The sequence below is a fragment of the Embiotoca jacksoni genome, unplaced genomic scaffold (assembly GCF_022577435.1).
Source record: "Embiotoca jacksoni isolate LCO1_2020_lvr unplaced genomic scaffold, fEmbJac1.0.p SCAF_23, whole genome shotgun sequence".
NCBI lineage: Eukaryota > Metazoa > Chordata > Actinopteri > Embiotocidae > Embiotoca > Embiotoca jacksoni.
Window position 1 is genome coordinate 9,291,652 of NW_027185374.1, and position 24,714 is coordinate 9,316,365.

The 24,714-nt window shown below is 42.7% G+C and overlaps 1 protein-coding gene across 1 annotated transcript; it reads left to right on the plus strand.

Annotated features, from left to right (window-relative positions):
- The first annotated feature begins 162 nt into the window (after window positions 1–162).
- On the plus strand, window positions 163–23,028 carry tshr (thyroid stimulating hormone receptor). The gene is made up of 10 exons (XM_069158625.1): window positions 163–842; window positions 8,253–8,324; window positions 9,338–9,412; window positions 11,941–12,015; window positions 12,574–12,648; window positions 13,843–13,920; window positions 14,555–14,623; window positions 16,149–16,226; window positions 20,263–20,451; window positions 20,903–23,028. The coding sequence occupies exons 1-10, from the start codon at window positions 673–675 to the stop codon at window positions 22,356–22,358; spliced, it is 2,337 nt and encodes a 778-aa protein (XP_069014726.1). The 5' UTR covers window positions 163–672; the 3' UTR covers window positions 22,359–23,028.
- Window positions 23,029–24,714: the final 1,686 nt, after the last annotated feature.

Genomic DNA, 24,714 nt, shown 5'->3' on the forward strand with positions numbered 1-24,714 from the left:
ATGCATGTTTACATTCATATGAAAATGAAAAAAGAGACAAGAGAAGCCACAAACTTATTTGGTCTAATAATAACTAAGAATGGACTAACATCACAACAACTATTACTACGAGCATACTAAAAGAAACGAGACAAATAGAAATGAAATAGACAAGTGAAAAAGATATTTTATCTTTATGAAATATAGTGGAAAGAAGATTTGTGTCAAGACTGGTTTGCTTTATTTTACAGTAGAAAAAAAATACATGGTTTCAAAGACAATATTTGTAAATACAGCCTTTATATGATAAACGAACCGACATTACCTTAAAAAAAAAATGCGAGTAAATACACTGGGACAAGGGGAAAGGACTATTCTGCAGTCTAACACAAGAGTGCCTCAGAAGTCCACCCTCCCCTCAAGTTGAAGACCACCTCCAAACCCACCACGGAGCTGCAGCTGTCCGTCCTACAGCATCCACACCTTCACAGCCTCACAGAAGCTCCCGGGGCCCTGTGAGGCAAACTGAGCACAACACTGCAGTGCAGCTCCGCTGTCTCCACCTGAAGGATTACAGCTTCACAAAAAGCAATCATCCGATGCTATTACAGACAACTTTACTGAAACTGAAATATTAGTTGTTGTGGATATCAGGAGGACTTTCACCGAAACCGGCACTTGACAGCCAGCGGCATGCAGGTGATAACCTGCGCCTTGTTTACGCTCGTCACCCTCCCTATCAGCAGCGCGTCGGAGGCTGACTCCTGCCCCGCCGTCTGCGAGTGCTCGGAGTGGAAGACTCTCACAATCTCCTGCTTTGACATTGATATTCTCCCCAGGTTTCCAGCAAGCACGGAGACACTGTAAGTAGGCGTACAAAACGCATCTGTAAAAGTGATTCTGGAGGGTTTTTTTGTTCATGCATTTTGGATGTAAAGTGCACTTAACCCCGAGGAAAAATCATTATAATAATGAATATTCCTTCAAAGTGCACCCACGAGGGTTTGGAGGCTGTCTGTGCTGTTAAGTAGCTTAGTTATTCCATTTTAAGGTATCATTTTAATCTATTAGCAAGCAATGATCTAAAGTTGCCAGTTTCATTTTGGATTCTTCATTTGGCGTGAAAGAGCTTAAAATGCCCTTAAAGACCACTCAAGCTATGAATTTTTTTATTTTTTTTTATGGAGATTAATTTACAAGTTAATGTTGGAATAATATGAATGCAATGACCGCAATGAATAATTGGTTTAAACATGTTTTAATAACAAAGGTTAACTGATCCATTAACCCACATTTGCATCCCGAGATGCAGATTTGTTTTGTGCAGAAAAATCATACAAATATTCTTGACTTTATAGATGATATCCTTTTTTAAAAAAAAATTAATAGTTGTTGTTTGCGCTGGATCCCAGCTTTGTTTAGGTTATTGATAAGTCGCCTTTAGTTCACCACTAGGTAACATATTGTTTTGGCAATGAGCATACCAGCCTTTGTCTATGTAGTTTATTTTACCCAAAGTAATTTTGCTGTCCTAAATTCACCGTGTGAGACATTGTGATTGGTGGCGGTAGCCAGAAAGAGAGAGAGCGAGAGATAAGGAGAGAGAAGAGAGGGAGAAATTAGCTGTCTGGGGTAAACTGGGTTCGGGCTGCAGGGTAATGAAACATTTCAGGCTTCTCTGTGCAAAAAAAGTCCAATTGGCAGAAATGACGACAGACAGTTGGGAAGAATGGGATGCTCTTTGATAAGTGCCGTGCTCACCACAACTTATCAGTCCTGCATTGACCTCCTCGCACAAATTACTTCAGTTTCTGCTTTTACTTTTGTATATAGTCATATGTTTTTCTACCCGTGTACCTTGTGTGCCAACAAATTAACAGCCAATCTGCTATTGATAGATTAGATAGATATTATAGAGATCTGTGAAAAAAAATCACAGTCCACCCACTGATTTTCACTTTCCAAAAACAGTGTTTCCAGTACCAGCAAAGTACAGAGTATAATAATATTACTGCCAGCTAGCGCTGCATCTTTATTCTTATTATCAATTATCTGTTGACTACTCGTTCACATACTTGTCTGATCTAGGGAATGGAAGAAACTTGTGTAATAGGCCCATATTGAAAGATCCCAAGGTGACATTTAGTTTTAAGCGATAAGGAGAAAAAAGTAGAAAAGCAAAGTTGTACCCAGGCTTTTCAGTTTCTTTCACTCATGTATTGATCGGATACATTATGAATCCAAGCAAAGTTTTCAAGACTTTCTCTATCCCAGTAAGTGAAACAAAGGCTCTTTTGTTCATGAGAGGTAGGGAGAGGTCAATCAAAACTACAGATTTGTAGAAAATTAACCCAACAGGTGATCCATGTGTAATCTGTTGTATTGTTATCTGAGAAGAACAAATCTGTGAAGAATCCTGGGAACCAACATGATGTAATATGCAGGATTACCTCTGAAAAATGTAGCGGGGCTCTGACACTTGCTCAATTGCTTACTGTAAGTACATTATGCAATAGAGAGGGACCAGTTTGCCATGGCCCCTTGAGTGATGGAAACACATGGACTCCATAGCAGATGTGGAAATACAGAACTGGAAGCGTTAGAAAGGTTATTTCCATTTAAAACAGCACATGTGAACAATAACTCAGACAGGACTGTTTAACTGTATTAACTTCATATTTTGGTGATATTGTTATAGACAATGTAAATAACAAAATAAGTACATGTCTTAATATCACTATACTATACTATACTATACTATGCTACACTATACTATACATTTAGTAGCATCACACTCACCTGTAAGATACACTACTATATATACTACTGTATACTTTATTGTACTGTACTCTGCTCTTCTTAACTCTGCTATACTATGCTATACTATTTATTTAGTAGCATGACACTTGCTTATACTATACTATACTATACTATACTATACTATACTATACTATACTATACTATTTATTTAGTAGCATCACACTTGCCCATAGGATGGACTACTATACTATACTACTGTATACTTTACTTTACTGTACTTGGCTCTTCTCAACTCTGCTATACTATACTATACTATACTATACTATACTATACTATACTATACTATACTATACTATTTAAAGTTCTTACTATGAATGAACGTTTTTTAGTTTTGTCACAGTGAAAGACCAAATGAGAGTTTAGTCCTACTAAGATTCTGTGACAGAACTGGATGATAGACTTTCTGTGTTTACTATAAATGTTATGGGGCAAAAGAAGGGTAAATGTGTCACTGTGACTCATAAATACATCAAAATGTCAATTTTTTTCAATACTTTGGATTTACTGCTAATTAATAAATGTTAGCAAGCTAATATACTAAAAACTAAGAGTATGATCTCTTTGTCTTGCTTTCATGATGAATTCACTTGTAGGATGCAGATTTCTATGAAACTATAATGTAAACATACTGGTGATATTAATTTGACAGTTCAACTTCTTGCTCTTCCACAAAAAGCGTTGATGCAGCTCGCTAATGATAGCTCAAGCCAAGGAGAAGGTTCTGTGTTATGTTGTGATAATCCTCGAATTCCTGCTTCACAGTTTATGGGAACATCCCTCAATCCTCGAATCCCAAGCAACACTTTGCATCGCCTCCAACAGTACCCATCACATACAATTATCCCCTGATCACTGCTTCAATTCACATGTCCTCGTGCCCCAATGTCCCCTAAGATTTCCCCACATTCCTGCCCAAAGTTTACCCAGCACCCAACTAGCACTGTCAACTGTCCTGATAAAAATATCTGCCAAATACAGTAAGCCCGAAATAGACTGTGTATTAAGCGGGATGTCCTAGCAGATGACGCGTGATGAAGTGTGATTTTATTGTACATACCGAGGAATGACTGACGCCGCTTCTTTGGTCAGGCCAGTCATGTCCAATCCTGCTGACTCCAGCTGGGCCCTGCTGAGAGTTCATTTCCACTGTTGGCCTTTTTGAATGGTAATTTGTCTTTCTGAGTCGCATGAAATGGACCATAAAACAAACACAACATTAAATTTAGACCAAAACTAGGGATTTAAGGCACTATGCAGTAGATACTTGAGTTAATTTTAATACGGTCATATCCAACCCAAACCTTACAAGATATAAACCTTGAACTGGGTCAGATGGAATGAGAAAGGTCAACATTTTGGGCTATAATATCTGATTTCTGAGCTACACAAGAGAATATGAGACAGTTGCAGACAACATAGAGGACAAGATCCATTCTTATTGGCCGCTTGTCCACTATACAGTAGGAACAGTGGACACAGGGCAGCACATACATTTTTACTTCTCAATTTTGTTGTAAATGAATTTATCAAAAGCATGCAGTTGGTGCAACATTTTGAACAGAGCCAGTCGTTCCCCCTGTTTGCAGTCGTTTTATTATGCGAAGCTTAATGCAGCACCAGCAAGCTCTTTATCGTACAGATAAGAGAGTGGTACCAAATAAGTGTATAACTTAAACCTATTAATTTTAAAGCTTTCTTTCAAAACATTTATGGAGATATGAGGAGATATGTAATTGCCTACAACAATTTTGTAAATGCACCATTATGGGCAGAAGCATTGACACTTTCTGCATTAATTCCACGATTAACATAAGAGTTTGGTTAAGAAATTATTTGTGAAAAACAAAACAAAATGTGAATTCAAAGCAGAAGTCTGCGCATGCCGCTGTGTGAGTGTGCACATGTGGATACTTAGAGTTTGGAGTCCTTTGTCTGTGTGTGTGTGTGTGTGTGTGTGTGTGTGTGTGTGTGTGTGTGTGTGTGTGTGTGTGTGTGTGTGTGTGTGTGTGCGGAGGTTGCTTCCATTCTCCATGTGTCAGTGGGAGTCAGAGAGGTGGAAAGGAAAGCACAGACACGCTAAAAAGCCTGCGTAGCGTGACACCCGCCTGCGTCTGGACGATGCATTCAAATACAATATTTACCTTTTACAGCACATTTCTCAAACACCCAGAGAGTTCCATTTGAGAATAATTAGGAGGAAAAAAAGACTTCAAGCTTCAAGGGAAGGGGGGGGGGGGGGGAAACACAGCAGTTCCAGTCCTTCAAAAACCTCAGAATTTTTGGATTGGAGTTTAAACATGTGATAACTCGTGATATTTGTTGCCCCTCGACCTCTAATAAAATAGACTAGAGAGTGAAATCCTGATGCTGGTTCCTGAATGGTAACAGATGAGCCCTGGGATAATGTTAAAAAAAAAAAAAAGAGTGTGAAGTTGAATATGATGAACTCTAGCTGAGATTAATGGAAATACTGACAATTACCCAGCTATTAATTTGTACCAATGGATCATGTCATGGAAATTGTTACTATGACATTTTACACTAATTTCTTCATGTGTTTATAAGAAAACAAATAGGAATAGCTTTTTTCATACTACCTATTCATTAAAAGACATGATTGAACAGGAAAATAAATTTTTAAAAAAAGTAGCTCTGCAGTGGGCGTCCAAGCACTCTGACTGCATCTCAATGAGAAGAGTCCACACTGAATCTCTTTGGAGAAAATGCAGGTTGAAATATGCAGCCAAATATGTAACCGAGTCTCTCACCGCGCACAATTACACATCAAAAAGAGACGGCGCTCATAGTAAACACGGCTATGTTGTCAATCCAATGCTGACACCACGATAAATTATATGGCCTCGACCCACTTCAAACTCAATTCCCGACCTGTTTGTTTTCTAGGGTTTCTACCCAAAATGACAAATTGAGGCAGTAATTTTCTCCTTAAGCCTACGAGATGGGATCCTTGGTCTTCTCCCCACGCTCCGGAGGGAAAATGCACGCTGGTTATTTGGTTTTGAGTGCGGCGGTGAAACGGCGCGGTTCTGACTGGGGTGTTTGGTGTCAGGGTCTGCTCTGTGTCACACTGTTTGTTTGAGTTTGTCAAAGCGTGTGCAGCGTGCTGTGCTCCCGTGTCTATGCTGACTGACTAGCACTCCCCCCCCCCCACCATGTGAGCGTGATTCAGACTCACGGGCCAGATCTCTGCCTCTGAATTAGTCTATTGTTCCCCTGATGAACCAAAGGTGCACGAAGATGGTGGCTTTGGCCGAGTCACTTTTTGTGTTTTTTTTTTCCAAATGGGCACATACGCTGTTGCTGGTTGAGGCAGGATGTAGTGGAACAAACTCTGAATGTGTATCCTATGATCCTGGAAGACAACATCCCATCAACCCATGTGGATACCATCTTTATCCATTTTCCTTATTAGTATGTTGGGATTCCTAAATCCACCACAATAAAATCTTCATGAAGATCACAGGAAAGAAAGAACACATTTTCATGTGCAAAGTGGAGGTAAAAAATGCCAACAGTCAAGTACTCTTAAACGTCAGGCTTTAACATTTATAGAGAGATTCTTTATGTGCAAAAAAAATTCAAGATTTATTTGACTTTTGTCAATGTCTAAAGTGCATAAATTAACTTTATAACTTAAATCTTGTTCAGAAAATGAATACAAATCCCAAGTGTAAAATCAGCACTTCACGGTTTATAGGCAGACATGTTTTCACCTGAAGGTACAGCCCAAGTTGTAATTAAACGTGACATCACCTATTGGTTTGTGAACTGCTGATTTGAAGCCTTGATTTCTGCATTTCGGCCGTCGCCATCTTGGTTTTTTTTGGGAGCCAGAAGTGACCATATTTGGATGAGCTGGGTGGATCTGACTCAATCTGAGAAACCCGAGAACAATGTGCCCGCCCACTTGTACCTGAAACCTGACTGCACCCCGGACATGTCAATCAAGCTAGACACGCCCCCAAACATTCGGCTTTTTGAGGCCAAATATCAAATGAATTAAGGAATTATCTTCAGATGGACTGCCCGAGAAAACTAATCAGAAGGAGCAAAGTTCGTGAATGACACCATAATGACACATTTTATTTGCTTTGTATTTCATGCGAAACTTTGAATGGGAGTCTGTTGGAATCAGAGGTGTTTTGGAGCCAGCCCCTGGTGGCCTCCAGTGGGATAGCACTTTGTGGCACTTCTGCATTGGCTTCACTTTTCAAACCAAGATGCTACGTCCATTTGTTTATACAGGCTAACGTACAGCCAGGCTAGCTCTTCAAAAAAAAAAAAAAAAAAAAAAAAAACATTTTTAATTTTTTTCTTTTTTACTAAACAATTTCCTGCAAACTAAAAGGCTTGACTTGATGCAAAAACACAGGTTTGTAAATTCTAAATATTTTCTTTCCATAGGACCTGGTTTCATACTGTAACCATTAACGTAGGGTACCTTTGTATCCTGAACAAAGTGGAGGTCTATTTTCCCATGTGATGCACACCGAACCAGCTTACCTTGGATCTCAGCGTGTGACACAAATTAGAGCATGATGAAGGACCTACGACACCGCAGGCTCAGCCTTTTATTGTCTTAGTACTTTCCACCTGTTTCTTCCCCCTCGCCTATCTTCTATTAACCCCGTGTGTGGGAGCCCACAGTCGCACACACTACACTTGTTTTCTGAAACATAGTCGTAAACAGACCCAGACATTGTTTGATTTGGTTGCCAGCTCAGATCCAGGTCTTTGTTTTGTACCGTGTTCCTGGAGGGGCAGCCTGTTTCACCATTTTCTTCAAAGGAACCTTTCATCTTATGCTGAAACTCATTGGTGTTGTTAGGCCTTCTTTCTTTCCTCTCGTACCTGCACAGTTTGTTTCCTTCTCTCTTCCCCTTTTGATCTCTTCTCGTCTGACATTTCTTAGACAAACATACCAGTAAAAACTTTCTTGTCATTATACTCGCACTACATTAAAGAAATAGTTTGACCTTTTGGGAAACACGTTCTCGATTTCCCTGCTGAGATTAAGAGAAGGTGGATGTCCCTTTTATATCTGTATTTTATGATCATTAGCTGAGACTGGAAACAGGAGGAAACAGCCAGCTTGACTCAACACCTCGCGATATCACCTCCTTTATCTCCAACTCATTATATCTCGTTTATTTTTTCTATACAAAAACTTAAATGTAAAAACAATTTAACCAGGTTAGCTACCTGTCTCCAGTCATTATGCCTAGCTAATTAGGATAAGCTACCTGCTGACTCTGGCTACATGGCTGCCACACTGACGTAAACTTTGTATTGATGTTTTCATCTAACGGAAGTAAATTATTACAAAATGAAAAACCTTTCCTTTCTTGACGTTTTGCTAATGTGAAAAGGCTATTGTAAATTAAAAAAAAAAAAAAAAATCTGTGTGTGTGTGTGTGTTTTTTTTTAACCAGATGGCTTTTCGAGACCCGTCTATCATCTGTGCCTGCAGATGTCTTTGCCAGCATGGTCAACATCTCCAGAATGTGAGTGCCAATTTAAACTGTAAGATTATTATTCAAGCCCAAATTCTTAAAAGCTGCATTCATCCACCTGCTGTCTTTCAAATACTTTCCCATCCAACTCCAAACTGACCTCTCTCCCCTGCTTTTCCTTTCGTCTCCCAACCAAGCTGATGATATGCTCTCTGTTTTGTATCACCGCTGGCTCCTAATCACAGCTGGAGGAGCTAATGCGTTCCTTCAATAGGAATGTTGGTCCTGCGACCACAGCAGGGCTTGGACATTGGCTCGGTATTCCAGCTGAGCCCTCTGGGTGTGTGGTGATTTTAGACTCCCAGTAGAGGTGGGGTGTCTGTGTCGAGGTAAAATATACACTCGAGCCTTGATCCTCAGCTGCCGAGTCCCACATCTGCGTCCAAGTCATGCATGAAGAAGGACGGACGTGGATGAGAAGTTCTCCGTCAAGCCTCAAACAACCAAAAGTGCACGTAGCCACTGTTTCCTCTACCTCTTTGTTCGCTACCCAACTGAAATGATGACACGACGGGAAACCAATGAAATGTCCGTCAGATTCTCAAATACATTGAGGTGTGGTTTATTAAGTGGCTCGAAATAACAGAATAAATGTTGTTCATGTTTTTTTCTAACACACAAGTCATTTTTAGGGTTGATCTGGTGCTAAGTTCACAGTTTATTTTAAGAGCATTTTTGTTACAAAGTAATAACAAATGGGAGCTGAGTGAGTAATGACTAGGTAATGTATACGTGAGGTGCATACCTGTAAAATTACCCCTGACTTTGGGGGCTTTAAACAAGGTGGGTTGATCAATTCAGGAAAGAGTTGCAGGCTTAGGGATCATTTTAAGAACCGCACACTTTAAAAACCCATTTATGAAAACCCGTGTTTCATTTCAATCTCACTCTGGCACGGTACTTTCATTCCTTAAAGTCACATGCTAAAGAAAAGTCATTATTTTTATATTATAAAGGCAATTTGTTGAATAAGATTTGATTTGAGCACTGTTTATCTCTTTTAGATACATATCTGTGGATGTGATGCTGCAGAGGCTGGAGAAGCACTCGTTCTACAGCCTGAGGAAAATCACCCACATGTGAGTAACTAAAGGAAAAAGGGCACACTCTTTATTGATTGTTATTGATTAAGTTGTTCCATTTGCTCTCTGTGGAGTAAAAAAAAAATGCTTCATTTTGGATCTTGCCGGCAGCGAATGGAAGCAGGGAAGCAACACGTAAGGAGCTTATTTCTCTCTTTCACACTATTTACTTCTTCTCATCAAGGTGGTAGAGAGAGGTTTGAAAAAAAATAAATAAATAATAATAATCCTTTTGTGGGAAAACTAAATGCAGATTAGATAAGAAACAATTCAATTCAATTCGAAGAAATAGCTCATTATGTGGATGTATTTGGTGCAGTATTACTGAGTTCAATCCAATAAGCGTAAACAGCAGCCGGTGTCTGGCCTCTCTGCTCCTCTTCTTCATGCTCCGGCTCTGATTGAATCAGCTCAAGGGGGGAGTGGAGGGCAAGCAAGGTGTACTCTATTCTCAATTATGGGATAGAGATTTATGGCCGAGTCTCCTGGTGGACCGCACACTTTCCAGCATCACACCTCCTAGCACTTCATATATTACTGCAAGACTTCCTGCCTATGTGAATGATTTGTTCCAAGTTACAGCATCCTGTAACAAAGCAGGTTGTGTGCACGCATCTTGTTTCCACTCTTCAAGATGTGGGCATGTGTTGAGACAGTAACTATAATTAACAGCTTCAGAAATTAATTTGACATGACTTGATGTATCATTTGGTTGCCCTTTATTTCCGAATAGTCCCGGTCTTTTCTTATTAGCTGCAGAATTCCAGATATCAAAATACAGACAGGCAATAATTCAAGCTGCTAGCTGAGGGTTCTGGGGGTGTATTTTGGATCTCCGAGGCCTATTTGCCACTGATTGGTGTGGTGTAGTGCCATACATCAGATAATGGCATCTCTCTCAGGTTTCCTTCAGGGTCAGACACAAATTAATGCTCGGCTTCCTGTTGGCTGCTCGAGGCCGACAGCAGCTGTGGATCAAGGACTGCAGTTGGAGCTGAGTATTCAGGGGGGGGGGGGTGAAGTTCGAACTGTGCCACCATCAAATAAAACCACCAATTTCAAGAAGGTTTTCAGGGGAGTGAAAGTGCACTTTTTAAAATGTACTGCAGTGTGTTTAAAACTTAGTTTCGGGCCTCTAATCACAAATAATGCTTTCAGTCAGATAAATGTGTGGACAAAACAAAGTGTGTAATCTATGTTCACAGCCGTAACGATGGTGCTTTGTCAGGATCATTTGCAAGAAATAAAGTGGGTAGTTAAAGCTGCACGAATCAATAGTTTTATATTAACTGTTGGTCAAATGTTGTCGCTCGAAGCTATAAACCCATTTAGAATTATAACTCAACTAAAAAGCTCTGTAGTGTGTTTTAGCATCTTTTAGCTCATTGTTTTGGTTTTACTGTTTTGAATACCACCCTCATCAACCTCATCTGCAGCGGGCAGTTCTTACAAACACGTTGTACTCAGCAACAAACCACTGACAGACAAAGTTCGTGGCTAGCTGGCAAACATTGCATCAAGTATTAAGCAGCTAAACTGTTAGATGTTTTTCCCGGGAGCTGGTGGAGACCAAACCAGAGCCAAAAGCTCCTATCTTACATTTGATTGGAGGCCAGGAACACGTCTCTAAATGAATGCCGGTGTTGCTCCTTCTCTGATAAATGACTAAGTATGCCATTGTTTGTTTGCACTTTTGCTATGATGATATGGAAATGCTGTTTATACCGCTTACTTTGCTGCCCTCGAGTGCCCCCTCCCCCAAAAACATTTTTTTATTAATTGGGCTTGAACACAACCAAAACTACATTTTATGACATTTTTGTGTTCCTTTGGGGTAAGAAATCAGTTGATTTTCCTAATTCTACTTTTTCATAAGGCTGGATTCAAGAGCGTTGAAGAACGTTTTCAAATTACGTTGTTAACATGACCAGCCAAACTCACCATGGCCGAATGAAGGAAAGAGGAAAACTACAGAACCACACATTTTATCAACAGATAATGCAAGTAAAGCGAAATCTAATTTCACAAAGTGTGCTGTTTGAATGACCCTCTGGAGGAACAAAGTTTCAGCCCACTCAGGTGCTGCCACTCAGGATTTTCATAGCCTACATGACTCTGAAATGATTATATTTGCTGATTAAACTGCCCTCCAGTATTTTTGCTTTAAACCTGTGTTTACAGCAATGGGAGGGTGAACCTCATCCACTCTGAGTGAGGTTTGCCCACTGTGTGAAGAAGGACCAAGACACACGTTGCAGGCTTCAGAGAGGTGTTCAGTCCGGCCCAGGGCGGACCAGAGTAAACACATTAATGAAACACTAATTGGACTGTACTTCCGGTCCTGGCTGTCTGCACCAAGTTTCCCTTCTCTTGCACACTGTCGTGCACCTTGCTCTGTTCTCTCAGCACGTCTGAGGCCATGGCAGACACGTCAGTCCTTTACTTCTGCTCTGAATTAGTTTGGTTATAAAGGTAAGTACAGTACATTTTCAATAGCTGACAGCTTTTTGCATTTTTTCTTTCAGAGAGATTCGAAATGCAAAAAGTCTGACGTACATTGACCCAGAAGCCTTTAAAAATCTTCCAAACCTCAAGTACCTGTGAGTATTTTTCATAACATGACATGAACATTTTAAAATGTTACATATTGACAACACTAAAAGATATAGGGTGTATACTTTAACTGTCCAACTGGCAGCTTTGCCAGATTGATCTATTCATAGTGTTGTGTGCATGGAAAAACTGAGTCATGATTCTTTTGAGTTCAATGGAGTGGTAAATGCCAAGTTCAGAAATGTCACTGTTCACCCCATTTAAAATGAAATCCAGGAACATATTTGGACAAAGTGAAATTTTTCAACCTCAAATCAATTATTGACTGTTTCACAGGCCAAAGTTGAGTAATTTATTATGATGTCTCCATCACTTAAGATCTTTTTAATGAGCCCAAACAAGCCAGACTCTGACAGTGACTCTTCAAGTTGGCTATTAAATGAAGTGGGTCAGTTATTATTGAACAATACAGTCTTTTATCTGTCTGTTGTCTGATATAACTCCTCAGAAAGTTGAAAAAGAAACAGTAGCGTCTTTAAAGCTGGTTTGTCTTACCTGTTTTATCACTTTTATATCATGACTGTTTCTTTCTGTGTGCCATTCAGGGGGCTTTTCAACACCGGCCTTATTTTCTTCCCTGGCTTGAGCAACATCCACTCGAATGACATGAACTTCATACTGTAAGTTTCAGTAACTTTGAAACCACACACCCTGTTTATTGTTTATGCTTTGCTAAAACTGCTACTTTGAACACCAGCAATCAGCTGTAACCGAGTAGGAGTCATTGCTATAATTCAATAAACAAATAAGGCTATTAGGAGGAGAATTAGCCATGATCAGCACTTTTCTACACTATGCTTTAAAGAAAAGGAAGAATGATGTGTTGCAAAGTAGAAAGACTGAAAAAAAAGCCCCATTTACATGTTAATGGTTCTTTCAATTCCAAGCTAAGAAGTTTGGGCTAGTAGCAATGTTTTTGTTTTGGACAATAGACTTTATATAAAAGTGGACATAACTTCAGAGTCTGAAGAATGAGGCCGATACGGACGTGCCTTAAACTGCAATACCACCGAGTGCCGCTAAGGGTTGGCTCCAAAAAGGCTCCGGCTCCATAGACTCCCATTCAACTTCTCATGAAATTCAAAGTGAATAAATAAATATTTTCCAGGAGTTATCTCGGTATTGTTAGCTAAAGTCGCTCCTTCTTATTAGTTTTATGGGCGGTCAATTTGAAAATAATCCCGTTATTAATTAGAAAATAAGTCTCAAAAAGCTGTGTTTTTGGGTGGCGTGTCTGTTTGATTGACAGGCCTGTGCTGCAGTTAGGTTGCAGCTATCGCAGGGCGGGACGTAGTATCGTCGGGTTTCTAATCAGATCGAGATCCACCGCTCGCTCCCTCCCAGCTCCTCCAAACGTGGTCCTATAGAGCTTAAGGCTCTTCCACATCGGCCTCATTTTTCAGACCTGGAAGCTACGTCCACTTATATATACAGTCACTGTTTGGAAAACAAGGATTATGGGAAATGTGGTCTGAATTTATAGGAATTCTACCACTAACAAGCCAACTTTTCTCACAAATTTGATTGTTATTGATATGTTAAATGCTACAAACGCTGTGCGTGTGCTCGTATGCGCGTCTTGTCTGGTTCTCCACGTCTGCATGAAATGAGCAACATCTTTTCTGGGTCTCTATTCACCCACTCGGTCAGCGCCTTCATTTTCTAAATCTAATTTCCCTACCTAGCCGAAACACTTTTGAGATTAAAACCATCGACTGCGCCTCACGGTCTCTCTCAATGCCACTTTTCAGTGAGAAGTATTTATTTACAACACCACTTCATTTCCTCTCTCTGCTCTGTGTCTCTCTTCGCAGGGAAATTGTTGATCATCCCTACATTACTGAGATCCCGGCCAACTCGTTCCGTGGCATCACCAGCGATGTGCTGACAGTGTGAGATATATTCACCAACCACCATGTGCAGACTCACATGCAGTATATAATTGAGCAAAAACACACACCTAATACAAATACAGGTATATTTGTATGATGTGCTTGGATAAAAAAAAAAAAATTCATAAAGGAAATGTAAACTAGATATATACCACTGTAAAAGAACTGTAAATGCTGAAACATCACTTTGTAATATTGTTCTTTATCTCTGAATCCAGCTCAAACCCTAAAATAGACACCAGAAGAAATGAGGACAGTCCAAAATGACCTCACCATAAAAACATGTCCTCACCCTGACCTAACTCGAATCTCACAAAGATAGCAAAAACAAGTACACAGACGCTCAGCCACAACAGGCAATCACACGGACGTGGTTAGGTTTGGGAGTGAAGGAAGTGAGGCAAATGTTGGGCTTTAAGAGCCACAAAATTGCGCAGACCGACGCAATCTCACCATAAACTGTGAAATAAGTAGGTCCCACTTATCTCTGTCACTGCCGCAGAGAAACAGATGAAGGTCCAACACATGGAAAATATTTTCACTGGGTCGCTTTGTTATTAAACCCGAAGCGACAACTTCTAATGAGTGCTATTTCCTTGATGTCTAACTGTCGAAACTTCTTCTTCTCTTCCAGCATGCTGTATGGAAACGGCTTCAGAGAGATACACCATCACGCCTTTAATGGCACCAAGTTAGACCAAGTGTAGGTATTCCTGCCACCATCCTGAACTAATTTGATTTGATTCGTTACAGTAATGAATACTGAATTGTCAGGAAATTTGCTGATTCCCTCGAGACCACTGATGTCTGAATGATGAATGCAAAGTTTACAGCCATCAGCTGATGAGCCGAGCTTAAAGCCTGGAAACGGGGAGGAAAGAGGAAAGGGCTCGCTCTGGCTCAGACAGCGTTCCCTGCAGAGAGCCAGGTTTTAAATCTAAACTTATTAACAGGTCATATCTCATTTAATCTGTACCAAAACCAAAGCGTAACTATGAGGGTTGTTGTTTTACCGGAGGTTGCCTGTGAGCCGCTTCCTCCCGTTTCCAGCCATTTGACTAATGTGAAGCCAGAAAGCAAATAATAGCAACAAAATGTACAACTTTCATTATTTCTTCATCAGTTTGAGACACACACTAAATATCACACTGAATAATAAAAACATTGTTATTTTGGGTATTAAGTTTTAGGAGTTATATTTTAGTCACTTTAGAGCTTTTAAAGTTGTTTTTTTTCTTCGATCCTTCAGACACTGTTTTATTACATGTGCTTGACTATCTGTCACTGAAACCAGTCAATTTAGAGGCCCTTTATTTTTCCAAAAATTAGATTATACAGCATTTCGCCTGGATTAAACTATTTCTGACATCTGGGACGTGTATTTCCTTACCCAAAATTGCACTACAAAAGCAGCGGGATCACAGCTGGGTCTCCATGGGCCTTCTCATATGCACTCAAAAAGGGCCTAAGCCCAGCTCTTGATTAGGAAGACAGAGTTCTCATGGGAAAATATGCTTCCAAAAGTGGGTATCAGGAAGTCTGCATTAAGACTTCCCCTCCCCCATACACTGTCACACTGCTCCCTCAACTTGTGGGAATCAATGTCATACTTATTTAGCAGTCTCATTTAACTTAGGAATCAATGACAAAAGAACAGATAAGCGTTCGTTCCTTTTCCTCTTTGTAGCAACATGTTTTATTCTCTTCTTTTCACCCTCTGATCCAGAATCCTGCATAGTCAGGATATGAGGTCTTAATGATATTAATTTAAGACCCCTCTCCTCTTTTACAACACCTACACTCAGCTCAAGCCCTTATAAGAGCCCAATTAAGCCATTGGTCTGTAACTAGTGAGTCTTACCACACAGGTGTTTGTGTTGGCGCCTGATCCGCTCTGAAGGGAGATCTGATCCCGGCACAGCCGGACCAAGACAAACACACGCCTCACAGGTCTATTACCCTTATTAGATTTAAGGGATTCGGGGAGATGTGTAGTGAGGGTGCAGCGTGTTTAAGGAGTACACCATCATATCTTATACTGTCTAATTTGAATCAACAACATAAGTGAGACCTTTCTCTGTCATGTCTCGCCCCTGAAATGAGAGAAAATGAACACAGGAATGTGCAGCGATGAAGCTTGGGAAGATGTTGTGCCTCGCCTCGGTCGGTCTGACTGAAACGTGCAGCTTTTGTCTGAAGAAACTTCAATTTGTTCTTTTCCTGTTCAGAGACCTTCACAGGAATAAGTATTTAACCAAGGTGGATGACAGGGCGTTTGCAGGAACCATCAGCGGCCCCATGCTTCTGTAAGTACCTGTCACTCTTATTTATATTTATACATAATCCAAACAGGATCAGCAACATGTATTACACCTATAAATTAAAACTGACCCTAAAATTTCATATACTTGTTGTGTTGACCAAAGACATTTGATAACTTGATAATTTGGATCTCAGTGGAATCTTTACCGGCGTTGTTACACTGTTACATTGCATTCAATCTAATGAGAACTTTAAACATAAAATGTACATTTTGAAAGAAGAAAACCCACATTTATTCTCTTACAAATTAAATGTTGAACTCATAAGCATTAATACTGCTTTAGCCTGATTTGGTTTGTTATGCTGATAAGACTCGATATAATAATTGAATTAGTCTCCAGGTCTGAAAAGTGAAACCAATGCAGCAGTGCCTTAAAGTGCAATACTACTGAGGGCCACTATGGGCTGGCTCCAATAGACTCTAATTCAAAAGGCACTCTTTTCATGAAATACAAAGTCAATACATATTTCGCACAAGTCATTAAGTTGTCACGAGCCAAATTCCTTTCTTCTGATCAGTCGATCTGAAAATAATTACATTATTAATTACATATTTGCTCTTAAACAGAGGTATGTTTGGGGGTGTGTCTGGTTTGATTGACTTTACCCGAGGTGCAGTCAGGCTGCCAGTAGAGGTGGGCGGGGCATAGTGTCCCCTCAGGCTCTGTGTTCGATCCATTCCTCGCTCCCCCCCAGCTCGTCCACATCCGGTCACTTCTGGCTCCCAAAAAAAACCCAACAAGGTTCAAAACCACAGCTTCATAATGACAGTTCATAAACCAATGGGAGACATCGTGGTGTTTATGACGAGCGGCTAAGTAAAGCTAATATTACCAAATTTAAGATAGATACTGTTGCGTTCTTATGTCACTGCATCAGTTTACTGGCAATACAACTCCTCTCAATTTGTGCCACTGTTACGCTACATTTTGAGATGGAGTTGTAATTTAGCGACACTTCTTATACGGGAACGACTCAACAGGTGGATTTTCACGAACTCCTAAAACGACACGCGAGTGTTTTAGGCGCCCTCTGCAGGACCAACGCTTCCTCACACTTAAACCACAAAATAAGTACTTTGACCGTTGAAGAGCAGCAGCAACAGGCGTACCAGACTATCATTGCTATGGTAACAATAATAAACAGGAGGTTAACGTTGAGACGCGGTTGCAGTTTGCTTAGATTTGGACCGACTAGGTTTAAGAAAAGGTCGCATTACGTTGCATTGCGTGGCATAAATTACACAATGTACAAATATGTGTGCGTTATTACGCATGTTAAAATAAGCCGGTGTTTACTAATGGTTTCACACAGAACAGAAACAGCGAGTGGAAGGCCTGTTCGAACCACCCAACCGCCTCACTATGCAGACTTAGTCACTCTTTATACTCCTCATACATGTTGCAATTACAACCAACACTAGAGGATGCAGTTAAATCAACGTCAAGACAGTTTTAAAATCCTTCAACAATCGACCCGTTGCCGTTGGTCTTCAGTGTGACGACAGGCTCTAATTTGCACTTGTGGCCACACTGGCTCCGCTTACATTAGCTTAAAGGAATAGTTCAACATTTTGGGAAATGCTCTTGCTCGTTCACTTTATTGCAGAGAGTTTGATAAAAGATAAATATCAGTTTTTGAAAAGATGAAACAAAAGTGATATAATGTGTTCATTAGTTGACTATAGAGGTGCTGATTATAAGATTTTTCTAACTTTGAACAGAATCAGTCTTTAATCTAAATTAAGTGGCTAAATCACATTTATGATACAGATATGAAAGTGGTATCTTTTTGTCAAACTCTTGGTTTATTCCCAAAATGTATTATCTCCTTTGCACACACTAGATCTTTAGAAAGTTATTTCTTTTTCAATTACATATATTAAATAAACCAGCAAAAAAAAAAAAAAAGTTTCGGCCGATATATAAATAACTAATAGATCTAGTTTGGTGATTACGCACATCATGTCAAGTTAGTTTTCAACAATGTCCTCCTTCATGATGTGCAGACTAGGTGAGGCATGTCTGTGAGACTGGACAGAGTAAAAATCATTCCACCACAGCTGTGACTCCGACCAGGAAATCTGACACGTATCGTGTGCAAGCATGTGATGGAGAAACTTCCGACGTTTCACTGATACCGTTGTCTTTTTTTGCTGCTCTTGAGGTTCTTTTAAGCCTACTCCTTGTATTTAAGGATATCTGATGCCGAACCCTTTTACCACGGCTATCTGGTTGCCGTTGCGGCTCTGATCTAGCCGTTAAGTGTCTGGTTAGGTAAATGGGATTTATGTGCAGGTTATTCTTCCTCTGTTCCACTGAGGAACATGTCCTGAGTGAGGTCATCTCCATGAGATCATGAGCTAAACATCTGGAAATGACAAAATCAGACCAACACTCACAAGGTCTGCACTGCTCCTTTCTTTTTTTTTGCACAATGAGCCCCATGAGAGGAAAACAGAGCAGGGGACAGAGAAGTGGGGAAAGCAAACGGGACTAAAAAAAGAACAAATTAACTCTTAGCAAATATGGACTTGTTTGGCTTGTGTTTCTTTTATTTAATCAGATTAATCAACAATTCCGATGTATGATAAGTGAGGAAACTAAAGAAAGCAAAAGCGAACTTGGACTGTACTTGGCCTGTGGAAAGGGGGGGGGGGGGTGTCCGGTGTTGTACGGTGGAATGTCCTGATAATGGGATCACACAGGATGTTGGTGAGATTGTCAATCCCCTGCATGTCTTTGTCCCGATGAGGTTGAGCTGGCTTTGGCACGACGGCCAAGTGCAAGAAATACCACATGTAATTGCTTAAAGATGAAGGGCCGAGAGGCTGACTGGAGGAAACAGATGGAGGGTGTTGTTTAATCCATTATTGAACTCTTTGGTCGCATCATGTCTCGCTCTTCTGATGTGCCGATAGTACGCTTGTTCCAAAGTCTGGGCTCGGAAGGTACTTGGTGGTGACTGCGCGCTCTTCTTCAAGTTAGTCAGTTGAGAGTATGGTGCTCAGTATCATATTAGCATGCAAGTGCAATCTTACGGGATGAGGGGTGTTCACAAAGTGTCACATTATCAACTTTATCAGGGATGTAGCCTGATTTGTAAACTCGTCACACCCCAGGTATCTCGTATCTGTCTGGAAGGATAAAATATTTTCCCAGGCAAACCCAATATTTTCTCAAATATTTGACCAGCTGTATATACAAGTGGTTGTACTCTTTTAAGTTTGAAAAGGGAGGCCAATGCAGAAGTGCCTTGAAGTACAATACCACTGAGGGCATCTAGGGGCCAGCTCCAAACAACCTCAGACTCCAACTTATTCCAATTAAATACAAATTCCGCTATCTTTTTTTTCAAGTCATTATGGTGTCGTTAGCTAAATTGTCTCCTTCTGATCGGTGCTCTGGTGGTCCTTTTGAAATAATACCATCATTGATTAGACATTAGGGCTTCAAAGAGAGGTATGTTTGGGGGCGTGCCTGCGGCCCAGTCAGGTTTCCGGGATAGTTTGGGTGGGCGTAGTGTCCTCGGGTTCTGATTCACACCTCGCTCCTCCCCAACATCGTCCAAATATGGTCACTTCTGGCTTCAAGATGGTCACTAAGATGGCGACGATAAAAATGCCATAATCAAGCCACTTGGTTGCAGCGAAGAACAGGAGCAGAGTGGAGCTTCGCTGTGGAAATGTTGGATCTAAACATTGCGAAAAAAAAATTATAAATCCAGGCAGAAAGCATCTGCGAGATCACAAAAATACATTTGAAGACACAACCTGCTACTAGACAATAATATTAGTTTGGACTTTTTCCCCAAAGGTTACTTTAGTGTTTATGATACTTGACTGACTCAGACTAAGGTGTGAAGTGCGTCAAGCATCTCGCATCCCCATCAGTCTCCTCTCGTTACCAGCCCGCCACTGTTAAGGCCACAAATAAAAAATATTGAAAAAAAAAAGAAAATCTATGTTTATGCATCTAATTTATTTTCTAAAGCTCTTCCATTCCCCCATCTGTCCGTCAGAGACGTGTCCGTCACGGGGATCATCTCTCTGCCAACCACGGGCATGGATTCTCTCCGGGAGCTGAAGGCACGCAACGCCTGGGCCCTCAAGAAACTGCCGCCCATCAAGACCTTCAAGCACCTCACCGTCGCCAACCTCACGTACCCCAGCCACTGCTGCGGCTTCAAAAACCTCAAAAAGAAACGAGGGTGCGCCTTTGTCAATTCTCAATTTTGAAATGGTTGATCCTACCGGAGGAGAGTCAGAAGAGTTAAGCGAAGCAGAGGCATCATGAGAAGTGTGTGTACTTAGTGTACTTGTATGATCCAGCACAGTGAGCAGGGGCAGCTGCACTTGTACAGTGTGGATGTTGGCAGGGATTGAATCAACTCTCTGACGTGTTTACCTATAACTTCTTGCAGTGCTGCCATAATTAGTGTCACTCACTGCTGTTATTGTAGGAAGAAGGCTGAGCCAGACTACTAATGACTCTCAAAACAAGAATCCCTTTTCGTCAACTGGATATACAGTATAAATGATTTAATTGTACATTTAGTGACTGCTGCCGGGTAGGTGTTGTTGTTTTTTCATCTAATTAAGGACTACATCATTTTTTAATGGACTCAATCTTGTGTGTATTTGTCTACGTGTGTTTTTCAGCTTTTTGGAGTACATCATCTGTAACCTAACTGCTTTCTACGACCAGCATCACAAGCGCTCGGTGGGGCCTCTTCGCATTCCTTCCTTTCAAGGGGAGAGCGATGTGGAAACCCTCCCGGACCGGGAGCCAAACGACGGAGGTCACAGAGAGTCCCCGCAAGACTGGAGGAGAGGTGACTTCCACGGCAGCCTCCACTACCACGCCTACTTCGGGGGCCAGCCAGATGAGGATGTGGGTTTCGGAGAGACCCTCAAGAACCCCCAGGAGGACAACAGCCAAGATTTTGACAGTCGTTACGATTATGTGGTGTGCGAGGAAGGGGAGGAGGTGGCATGTGCACCAGTGCCCGATGAGTTCAATCCCTGTGAGGACATAATGGGTTTCGGCTTCCTGCGAGTGTCGGTGTGGTTTGTGAGTCTGCTGGCCGTTCTGGGAAATGTGGTGGTGCTCCTGGTGCTGCTCACCAGCCACTACAAGCTGTCAGTCTCCCGGTTCCTCATGTGCCACCTGGCCTTCGCAGACCTGTGCATGGGGATATATCTGCTGCTCATCGCCTCCGTGGACCTCCACACACGGGCCGAGTACTTCAACCACGCCATAGACTGGCAGACGGGGCCTGGTTGCGGACTTGCGGGGTTCTTTACGGTCTTCGCCAGCGAGTTTTCCGTCTACACCTTGACCGTGATCACTCTCGAGAGGTGGTACGCGATCACCTTTGCCATGCGTCTGGATCGCAAGCTGCGCCTGCACCACGCGGCGGCCGTGATGTTGGGCGGCTGGGTCCTCTGCCTCCTCCTGGCGCTGCTCCCGCTGGTTGGGGTGAGCAGTTACCAGAAGGTCAGCATCTGTCTCCCGATGGACACCCAGTCCACGGCGGCTCAGGTCTACATCATGTCAGTCCTGGTCCTCAACATCCTGGCCTTCTTTGTCATCTGCGCCTGCTACTTCAAGATCTACTGCGCAGTGCACAACCCTCACTACCGGTCCAGATCCAAGGACACCAACATCGCTAAGCGCATGGCCGTCCTCATCTTTACTGACTTCCTGTGCATGGCGCCCATTTCCTTCTACGCCATGTCGGCCGTGCTCGACCGGCCCCTCATCACCGTCTCCAACTCCAAGATTTTGCTGGTGCTCTTCTACCCGCTCAATTCCTGCGCCAACCCGTTCCTCTACGCCATCTTCACGAAGGCCTTCAGAGGTGACGTGTTCATCCTCCTCAGTAAGGTGGGCTTGTGCCAGCAGCGAGCGCAGCTGTTCAGAGGCCAGACGGTCTCGTCCAAGGGGAGCAGCGGGACGTCTCAGGTCCGCAGAGACAAGGACAAGCTTCGGAAAGGGGGGAGCGTTGGCCAGGAAGAGGTGCCCATCCACCTGAAGAAGTGCTCCGGACACGCCTACCGGCAACCAGTCAGCCAACAGGTGAGCCCTGAAGAGAGCCGGAGCCTGGACACGTGAACCAAACGCCAGCTCGAGGTAGTGGGAAGCGAGACAGGTTCAGGTGGGGAAGGAGAGGCCTTGAAGTGTTTGCGGACAGATCTGTTTGGATATTTAACAGAAAGCTCTGGTATTCTGTATTTGCTTCAGCTTTCAGGCCCAGTTCAGCTGTTTTCACAATTTCGGCTGTGATGATTTTATGGTTCCAGTTGTTGGAGAATATCAAGTGTCGCTGAAATATGAACCTAACTTCATCTCACTTCTGGTCCTTTGTATTCTGACGGACTGGTTCGAAAAGAACAGAGATTATTGCAAGAAAAAAAAAAAATAGTAAGGATAAACATATCGTATACAGACTATGTATGTACATAACTATGAATAAGATATATATTTTCAGTATCTTAATTACATAAATAGAGTCACAACAATTGTCTTAAGCACTCCATCCTCCGGCGATACGAAGACCTTTCTGAGGGACACTATTTATACGCGATGACTGGGTTCGAGGACAGCCTGCTGGCTCAGTGCCGTTCAACGGTGAAAACTTTATCCAAGTTATGAAAGTATACAAATGCAGCATTCCTTCTTTTTTTTCCTCCCACCCCCCCCATCATATTAACACCTCTGTATATAATGCAAATGTATGATAGCAACGCAGACATTTTATTTGCATTTCCCTCGTCTGTTTTCTTGAAACTGTAAATACGGAGAAGTATGGTACACTACTTGAACGTGATGCTGAAGCCAAATGTTTTTACACAGCGAGCGGACTCTGAAAAAAAAAAGTGCCTTGATGTGGCTTACCGCCGCACCAAACGACGTATCGACTTAAATAAATTCATCAGACATTTGTCTCCTTTTTCCTACGGCTCCGTAGGAACGCGCGGGTTGTTTTTGCAGCCCGATCGGTTGATATTTTTCCATCCTCGTACGGAAACAAGCGACCTACGCGATAAGCGCGGACGCCTTCGCCTTCGCCGGGAGAGCTCGAGGCAAACGCAGCCGGAGCCGCGGCGCTCCGACTTGAGCGACGTCGAGCGTCGAAGGACACCCTCCCCCGCTAACGGCAGCTCAACATCTGGTTAGCGTTCCATCTGCCAGGTGACATTTTCTTTTCAAGGAAATATACAGATTTCCAGGAAAAGAGGGATCACTTCAGAACTCCCCCCGTTGCTTGCATATTTGTCTTGAAGATATTTGACCAGGTTGCTGCCGTGCCGAACAGCAGAGAGCAGCTCTCGATCCCTCTGACGCATTCTCAGAGCGTCAAGCGAACGTGAAGCGGCCGGAAAACTCAAAACTGGAAGGATTCCTCGTTTTGAAGCGAAAAGAAATGAAGAGCGGCGTGCGCTCGTTCCGTCCCAGACCCGACTCGCGCTTGCGAATTCCTAACGAGACTTTAACGGGACGTCATTTTCGGACGAGCGTCTCCCCGCAGCTTTCCCCCCGGCGAACGACGATCCGGCGTGGAGCCTCCGGACGCGGAGCGCGCCGAGCCGCACGCGCACCCGCTCCGACCGTTGCACCTCCAACCGGCCGACGGGCGTTTTCCCCGAAACCCGTCGGGCGTTATCGGATTTCGCCGAGAACCGCGGGTCGGATCGCGGCTCCGCCGACAAGACGGGGCGGGGGCCGGACGAACCGGCGAAGAGACCTCGCTGGATTTATTTTGACATTCTTCTTCCAGCCGGTTCTCAGGCCCGTCCGATCGCTCCCCGCTGCCAGAATTGCAAACAAACTCGTCTCCGAGCTGCTCCTCAAATAAGCAGGGCAGGACCCGGGCGACGCGCCTCGCCAACACCGGATTAAGTTCGCTGAAGTCCGATCCGCCGAGAAGAGAACCGCGAGAAGGAAACGGGCCGCGTCCGGAGTCGACCTCGGTCACTCGGGAGGAGGCTTGAAGGGGAGCATAAAAATCCCCGCGCTTACCACGCCATTCCCTTTACGTCGCTCCGCGAAGCCGGCCGACGCGGCAGCTCCTCTTGAAGGGTCGAGTCCCTCTCCCGCTCCCGCGCGGAAAGCCCTCGAACGACAACCGGAGCGAACCGGAGGGTCGGTCGGCGAAAACATCCGCTCCTCCAAGTTTCACTCATCATGAAAAACAAAAACAGGGCCGGAGTTTCATTTATTTTTGCTTTCGTCAAAACATTTCACAGTTGAGCCGCAGTCAAATAAATACCCACATTTTGCCTTTCGGAAGCTCCGGCCCCGGCTTCACCGGGCGGGAAAACACGGCACCGGACCCGAAACAAACAAAATTAGAAAACGTTATTTGTTCGTTAACGGTCGACGTTCCGCTCGGATTCGCATCCTTTCGCGACGCGACCCTCGAACCTCTTTCGACGAAAACCGTTCGCGACGTCCTTCGGCCGATCGC

Bases quoted from the DNA above. Each gene is read 5' to 3' on its own strand.
- tshr (XM_069158625.1), top strand. From the start codon at position 673: ATGCAGGTGATAACCTGCGCCTTGTTTACGCTCGTCACCCTCCCTATC. The intron at 8,325-9,337 runs GTGAGTGCCAAT...TATCTCTTTTAG, and splicing joins ATGGTCAACATCTCCAGAAT to ATACATATCTGTGGATGTGA. The intron at 14,624-16,148 runs GTAGGTATTCCT...TTTCCTGTTCAG, and splicing joins GGCACCAAGTTAGACCAAGT to AGACCTTCACAGGAATAAGT.